Below are 8,056 nucleotides of genomic sequence, written 5' to 3'. Positions count from 1 at the left end.
TGGCTCAAGTACTTGGGTTCCTGCCACCCACAGGGGAGACTTGGATGGAGGCTCCAGGTCTCCCGGCTTCAGCCTGGCCTAGCCCCGGCTATTGTGGGAATCTGGGGAATGAATCAGCAGATAGAAGATGTCTGTCTGTCTTTGTCCCTCTGCTTTTCAAGTAAAATGAAAGCAAAGATGATCATTTAAAACAAGCAGCTCCTAAAAAACAACAAAAAAAAGGGCCGGTGCCGTGGCTCACTAGGCTAATCCTCTGCCTGCGGCGCCGGCACCCCGGGTTCTAGTACTGGTTGGGGTGCCGGTTCTGTCCCAGTTGCTCCTCTTCCAGTCCAGTTCTCTGCTGTGGCCCTGCACCCGCATGGGAGACCAGGGGGAGGCACCTGGCTCCTGGCTTCGGATAGGCGCAGCGCGCCGGCCGCAATGCACTGGCCATGCGGCCACTTGGGGGGTGAACCAACGGAAGGAACAACTTTCTCTCTGTCTCTTTTTCCTGGCATCAACAAAGACCTCTTCTGCTCGAGAGGAGAAGCGAGAGAGGGAAAAGCAGAGAAATTGCTCTGCTCAGTGACGTAAGACCACAGGTCTAGAAAATATGGCATCCTCACCAACATCAACTTTTTCTTTAACCAATACCAGTAATTGTCTCTTACATAGAATACAGATCGTAACTGCTCTCAATGTCCTGAGCCAGTGTCCAGTGGCAAGGGAAACAGCAGCGTACCAGCAAGGAAGATGGCTGAGAGAGGCAGGCCACATGGGCTGACATCTGCTTCATCCCCTGTATCATTCAGTATTACCTGCATGAAGAGGACCTTGGGCCCTCCCAATCTGTACTCACCTGACTGAGATTGAAGGTCATGATGCTGTTGTCGTCATACAGAAGGATGTTAATGGTGTCTAATGCCCACGTGCTCTCTGCCAGGAGCCCAGACTTGAGGGACATCATTACCCGCCATGCCTCCGGGGTTCCTGAAATAAACCTCTGTGTCGTCCATCCACCAAGCCCAGGTTGGCTGGAGGCAACCCCAGGGCTGCCCCATCAGTCAGGCTACTCTGAAGACAATACAAGGTGGAAGGTAGTTCACCCAGAGATGACACACACCTGCCTCTCACAGCGTCTAAGCTCCCTGGGGGCATCGCTGCATGGCAAGGCCTTGAACCTGGCATCAGCTTAGTTCTTCCTTACCCAAAGTTCTGTGGTTTTTAGTCAACACTGGACCAGACACAACCTCATCCAGAATATGAGGCTTGCAGAAACAACGGACAAGGTGGGAAGGGGCAGATTAAGCAACCCAGGCAGGGAGTTCTCCTTACCAATGTCTTTCATTGTGAGCCGCCTTCGCTGCTTCAACACAGGCTGTGTGGCTTCAACAGAGCCAGGTGGGAACGTGATGTCCCGCCGAATCAGGGGGGGCTGCACAGGGGCAGGTGCTATGTGCGAGGCAGGTACTGGTGGACCTGCCTTCTGCATTTTCATCCCAGAGTGCAGGAACGGAGACTTGCTGGGAGAGGTGCGGTTCTCCATTGGCCGAGGCAGGGGGGCGGGACTGGATACCTGAGGAATGTGATTCTGCATGCTTGGCGGGGGCTGGTAGTTAGACGGTGGGGGCCTTGTCATGGGAGGCACGGGGGCAGAGGGACCATATGGGGGCTGGCGTGTGCCATGGGAAGGCCATGGGCCCTCGTGGTTGGCCCTCTGATCCGTGTGCAGCATTTCATCTGTTCGGTTCACACCATGATACGTGGGGCCCTGGGGGGCAGAGCCCGTGCTCTGCCTGTTGGCATAATTATAGGTCATGTCATTACGCCCCTGCCACATGGTGCCTTGCTGAGCAACCTCAGCTGATGCCTGTATGGGACCGCCCATCATTTGTGGTGGCATGTTCTGCTGGGCACTGGAGCCAGGGGGTGCAGAGACACGGTCTCGGCCAAATTGGAATGGAAATTGGTTCTGGGGACCGCCTGTTGGTCGGCGCTCAGTAGCAGCGGTGGCAGTGGCAGGATAGGCATTGCCGTACTGGTTGTACACATCTTGCTGAGGGGAAGGCTGGGCAGCTTGCTGCTGGCTGGCAGACTGGGCCTGGGCTGGGGGCAACTGCTGCTGCTGAGGCTGCCCCTGCCCAGTGCTGTACGGCACACTGTACATTTCCCCTTCGTGCCGCTTGGCAGGAGGGCCGTATGTGCCATCCATTGGCCGCTTATAATTCTAAAACAGAGATAAGCAGAGGGAAAGTTAATACGCTGCCCTCAGAGACACAAAACCCACAGATGCTAGGATGCTACACCTGGACGCTCGGTTTATATCTGTCGCTTCAGAAGAGAGGACTCAAGACTCCAAGAGAGAACAAGGAGTCACTTTTACAAAGCATCTTCTTAAGTTGTTTCTCAAAGAAACCACCATTCTTTCTTCCTTGCTAGTTCTCCAAGTTAAAAAATGTGCAAAACTTCATAGGCCGGTGCTGTGGCTTAACAGGCTAATCCTCTGCCTTGTGGCGCCGGCACACTGGGTTCTAGTCCTGGTCGGGGCGCCGGATTCTGTCCCGGTTGCCCCTCTTCCAGGCCAGCTCTCTGCTGTGGCCCGGGAAGGCAGTGGAGGATGGCCCAAGTGCTTGGGCCCTGCACCCGCATGGGAGACCAGGAGAAGCACCTGGCTCCTGGCTTCGGATCAGCGAGATGCGCTGGCCGCAGCGGCCATTGGAGGGTGAACCAACAGCAAAAAGGAAGACCTTTCTCTCTGTCTTTCTCTCACTATCCACTCTGCCTGTCAAAAAAAAAAAAAAAAAAAAAATCAAAATCAAGTCCCTTTCTAGCCCTTTTGGAGGACTGGGGGTACTGGACTGGGCTCCAAAGAGGGACCAGACTGAGGACCTGGCTCTTTAGGCAGAACTGGCTAGTTGGGTGAGAGGACACCCAGCTATCCAAACCAGCTCTTAGACTTCCACATGGTGGCTGTCAAGGGAAACCCATTCCCAGCTCCCTCCTCACCTGCTGCTGCTGCTGATACATTGTGGTCTGCTGGCTGGGGAAGGGGCTGCCGGAAGGGGTGCCTTGGGTGGAGAACTGATTGCCATAGGAATCATGTCTGCAGGAGAGAGAGACTGAGGATGAGGGTGGGCGAGGGCCGAGCCAGGGCCACAGCCCCCCTCACACCAGGCTGCACTCACCGTTGCTGCTGCTGCTGCTGCTGCGGAGGGTAGCGGCTGGGAGAATACATCCCCGAGTCTGGGGTGGAAGGCATAAGATTTGGCTGGGGGGCCCCCGTGCCCATGCTTCCCTCAGGCCCGAGTCCAGGCTCCGTCCTGAACAAAATGAGAGCATGGTTTGAGTTCCAGGCATCATGGCTGGAGCAGTGGGTGCCAGGGCGGGACGAGAGCAGTGGCCATGCTTACCTCACTCTGTCATAAGGACCTCCATAGGGATAGTGCTGTCGTGGTCCCATTGCCACACTTCCCAGCCCAGGGCCGGCAGTCCGGCTGTAGGGGTCACCCATCCCACCGTTGGGGCCCTGCCCTGAGGACATGAAGGGATCATTCCCTGGAGCTGAATGGAGAAAGGAAGGCAATGAGCAAACTGATTGGACAGCAGGGTGACCAATCCAATCCACACTGGGCTGGTTCCAAAGGCCCAAGCCATCTTCTGGCTCTAATTCTTTCCTGACAGGTTCAAAAACAACTCTACAGAGACCCAATCAGCAAAAACCATGTACTAATTTTTAAGGGGTAACAAGGAGGGAGATAGGGATGAAGAAGGGTGGTTAGGTCAGGAAACACTGTCTCAGAGCATGGCTCAATGAGAACCTGGAGCCAGCCTCCAGAGGAGCCCCCACCACAGGCACACAGGCAACAGCAGCTGGTCACCTTTCCTCATGCTGCCATAAGGATCCTTATTTGGCTCGTAGGACATGCGCCCCATCATGTCAGAGGTATTCATACTGGGCTGGTACCCAGGATTTGGAGTCATGGAATTCCGCTTCTGGAATGTGGGGTCACTTCCATCAGGAAAGGCATCCTGGATTCCAACTGAATTGCTCCTGCTCCAGAATGAGAAAAACCAATGACACCCTAAACAATCTAATAGGAGTCACCTGGCTGGGCAGGCAGGGCAGGGAATTATCTGCAGGCTGCATAGGAGTTCCAATGCCCCTGCCCCAGGGTCCCCCAAACCATCTGCCCTGCTCCTGGCCTTACCTCATGCCTGGCAAGGGGGGGATCTGGCTGTGTGGTGTGGACGCCGGAGTTGGTGGCTTCAGGTCTCCTCCTTCTGCCATAGAACTGCTGGTGGACTGGGGCGTCTGTGGCCCCTGCATAGACCCTGATCCCGCTGTGGACAGAGACACAGGTGAGGCGTTTTCTTACCAGGAAGAGCTTAGTTCTCACAGAAGTACAGTAATGCCCCAAGAGTGCTCTGGGAAAGATTTTCCCAAGGCTTTAAAGCCTCACTCACCCTTCCCAGCAGGGCATCTGCAAGGCCAGGTCATAGAGAAGGGAACTGGAGGGTTTTGTTGCTCCTTGCGTTTGTTTTACATTTGGAGAAGAGTGATGTATCCATGACATCACCACTCCATTGATTCCTTGAGTCAAGGCTGCTTTCCTGACTTTTCCAAGGATCTTGTCTATAAACCTATTAAACGCTGTAACACTGGTACACAATCTTCTAGTCAGAGCCTGCAAAATCCTGGGATGGCAGGGTTCACCTTGCCCCAAACCTATGATACACTTTAGGAGTCTAGGGGCTTCTATTCTCAAGCCTCCAGCACAGGTCATCCCTCAGGTTCAAACGTTCCTCTAAGCTGATGAGTACAGAACTACCAGTAATTAGTCTCCATTAGTTACCATACCAGGCAGCAGATGTCCCAATGCTGAGACCTCCCTCAGCTGATGAGTCATCTCGGCACTTGTCACACCCCCAGGTCAGCACCAGGGCACATGTGTTCACACCCACCTTCCAGGGTCTTGGCCCTTTTCCCTCCTCATGCATGCCTGGGCCCCAGCCTCCTCTCAGAAAGAAGGGTGGGCAGAGGCACTCCCATCAGCATTCCATTCACATCCCCTCCCCGCCCTTCCTTCCCATTCATCACCTTCTTGGCTCCCTGGGGAATCCAGGGCTCCAGTCTGAGCTGCATTCTAAGGCACTGACATCAGTGGGCCACAGCTCCCCCAGATGGCCCTGCCTCACTATCTGTCAGTTTTTCTTCACTCTGTGGGTGTCTCTCCCACTCACTAGTTTACAAACACTTGGCAAAATGCCAGGTGTACAGCGAAAATTAAAACTTAAAGGCTTCCGCAGCATACGTCCCAAAGGAATCACTACTGCCCGCTCTTTAGTCTGCCAACCTGTTAAGCCCTGGCATCTCCTCTTCTACCCTGGAGACAACACCGGGAGTAATTAGCCAGGGTACTAGGCCCTTATCCTTGGTAGGGCTGTTCCACTTATCCTTACCAGGAGAGGGAGGCTGGATCTTAGGCTGGGACTTCTTCGAATCAGCAGCTGCGAAGATGTCTGGGGGAGGGTCTTCTCCCCGTTCAATCTTGCATTCAAAGGCATAGAGACACTGGATATACTGCTTTTTCAAGGAACTGGCAGCGCTGCTTGATGTGCCCACATTGAGGTTGGTTGCAAGTTCCCGCCATTTTTTGTTCTTGTTGACCTGTACAAGCAACCAGAAGACTTAGGGTGTATCATCTACTTAGTCTTTACCTAGTCTTTCCTGTTCCAAAGCTTCAAACCCCAGAGGAATCAGAGGTCTTTTTTTTTTTTTTTTCTTTTCTTCTTCAAAGATTTGTTTATTTGAAAGTCAGAGTCACAGAGGGAGAGGGAGATCTTCCATCCACTCGTTCATTCCCCAGATGGCCACAATGGCTAGGGCTGGGCCAGGTCAAAACAAGGAGCCAGGAGCTTCTTCCCAGACTCCCATGTGGGTAGCATGGGCCCAAGCACCCCAACCATCTCTTGTTTTTCCAGGCCATTAGCAGGAAGCTGGATCAGAAGTGGAACAGCTGAGACACGAACCAGCCAGCGCCCACATGGGATGCTAGCATTGCAGGTGGCAGCTTTAGTTTTACACCACAGCACCAGCCTTACAATCAGAGTTCTGAGGTAACTGCAAAAGTTCATCCTTTTTGGTGGGTCACCCATAACAAGTGTTGTGCTCAGTCTATGGCTGGCTTCACTCTACCCTCAGTATATTCCACCGCAACTATCACACAATGAATATTCAAAACAGAGCAAACTGCACATGACTATTAGAACAGAAGCATAGTCAGTCTTTGCTTTATAAAGGGCACCGCTGAAAATAGCATGCAGAGCACCGTCAGACCCAAATCCTAACATTTTATAAAATGGAGATTCGTGGTAGTATCAGTGACCACCTTGCTTGACTTACTCCGTTAAACTGGGGATGTTCACATCTGATTCTCAGTATGGGGCTCTGCAGATTTGACATTCTGTGCTAACTGCTCCCCTGCACCTCAGGGACATGTAACTACAGACCCCTTTCCTTCACCCCTTTTCTCGGTCGCTGACCTGACTGTCCAGACATTCAGGGGCTTACGACTTCTTTTTGTAATTCCACACCCAGCAGCCTACAGTTCTGCCTCCTTTCCTCAGCTTCTGGATACACCCCCCAGATGCTCCGACATCAGTCTTTCTGCTTCAACTGGGCATGTCTGTTCCTTCGAGGATTGCTGTACTTATTCCCCTACCATATACAGCCTGTTCCTCAAAGGCAGGGGAGCAATGGCTTTCCAGTCTAGAGCCACCAAGGAAGCTCAACAGCTTGTGAGACTCCTTAATCTGGAACCCATGATACAGAGACAAAAGTTTAAGGGAACAAGTATGGAGGGGAACAACCTAGACAGAGGGCAGGTAGCTAGGAATACTTCCTAGAAGAGGGTGTAAAGATGGCCTTGGTATATCCCAGTCTCTCCATCTCCATGCATCTGGTCCAGTCTCCTGGAATGAACCCCTTCCCTCCACCTAAACCCTACTAATCCTTCAGAAAAACTCAGGACTCATCTTCTGTCTTCTTGGAACTTTCACTAACTTTAAAATACTACTCTTTCTCCTCTGACTTCTCATCGTCTTTTAAAGTTCAATTATATCTGAGTACGTACATCCTTTTGTAAACTAGAAGATAGGGCCTAGGCTTTGGGGATTTCCTTGGTACTTCACATCTTAGGTTCAGTGAATCCAGAGACCCACTGGATCAAAAGCCAAAGCCAACAGGATGCCCCCACGCCACACAGGCAGGAGGAGAAGCCTGCCTACAAGAGCTTAATGTCAGGGAGAAGTACAGAAAGAAGCTCAGGTCGCATCAGAAGCCTTCAGCGGCTTTGCTTCCCACGCCAGTTAAGTGGCGGTGTGCACGTGTCTTGTTTGGTTTTGTTTTCCTTTGTGGGGGAGGGGAATAAAGCCTGAAGGGAGAAGGAATTCATAACTGACTGCTGGTTGGCTTCATTCCAATCACTTTCTTTTCTGCTGGTGACAGCTGTTTTCCTCCTCTGATTTAGGAGGTTTGGAGTAAGTCTCTCCCTGCCACACCTCCCCCTAAGCTCAGCCACAAACTGATCTAAGAGCAGCTTCTGGTATGGTAGCTAGCGAGTAGTCTACTGAGGCACCGCATGCCGTCAGGGCGGACTCACCTGTTCGCTTCCTGGGCTGAATCTAAAACGAAACCGTAACATATCAGGGTAGGGACAGCCTCTGGGTGGCAACCAGTTCAGAGGATACCATTCACACACGTCTCCCATACTGGGTAACGAAACACACAATTCCCTGCTAGTTCACAAACTATCTCTATTAAGTAGCTCCTGAAATCCTGTCTGCACTGGGAAGCTTCCTGGAATGAGGGGTCAGCGACTTCTCTAGATGCTCCTGCGCTTTCTTGCAGATGCAGTCATGTGGCACAAGTCTTGCTGAAACCTGTGTATTTATTATTTCTAACAGCCTAGCAGGGTGCACACTGTCCCTACTTTACAAGTAAGAAAAGTAAGGCTCAGAGTGGGTTATACACCTTTATTAAGGCCACACATGTTGTGAAATGGCTAAGACAGGACTT

General features: G+C 52.3%; 1 protein-coding gene across 2 annotated transcripts in view; it reads right to left on the bottom strand.

Moving 5' to 3' along the window:
• The window catches only part of ARID1A (AT-rich interaction domain 1A), an 88,317-nt gene that overhangs the window by 4,409 nt on the left and 75,852 nt on the right, over positions 1-8,056 (bottom strand). The window contains exons 12-19 of one of the 2 annotated variants that reach the window (XM_062190702.1): positions 5,440-5,647; positions 4,188-4,320; positions 3,858-4,033; positions 3,390-3,540; positions 3,165-3,299; positions 2,986-3,082; positions 1,315-2,206; positions 839-969 (exon numbers count right to left, since the gene is read on the bottom strand). In XM_062190702.1, coding sequence (XP_062046686.1) covers positions 839-969; positions 1,315-2,206; positions 2,986-3,082; positions 3,165-3,299; positions 3,390-3,540; positions 3,858-4,033; positions 4,188-4,320; positions 5,440-5,647 — 1,923 coding nt within the window. The remainder of the gene's footprint in view (positions 1-838; positions 970-1,314; positions 2,207-2,985; positions 3,083-3,164; positions 3,300-3,389; positions 3,541-3,857; positions 4,034-4,187; positions 4,321-5,439; positions 5,648-8,056) is intronic. The other variant, XM_062190703.1, reaches the window with a different exon arrangement.

This window comes from Lepus europaeus, chromosome 5 (genome assembly GCF_033115175.1).
Source record: "Lepus europaeus isolate LE1 chromosome 5, mLepTim1.pri, whole genome shotgun sequence".
Taxonomy (NCBI): domain Eukaryota; kingdom Metazoa; phylum Chordata; class Mammalia; order Lagomorpha; family Leporidae; genus Lepus; species Lepus europaeus.
The sequence above is the reverse complement of the archived record's forward strand: the minus strand, read 5'-3'. Positions and strand labels throughout refer to the sequence as shown.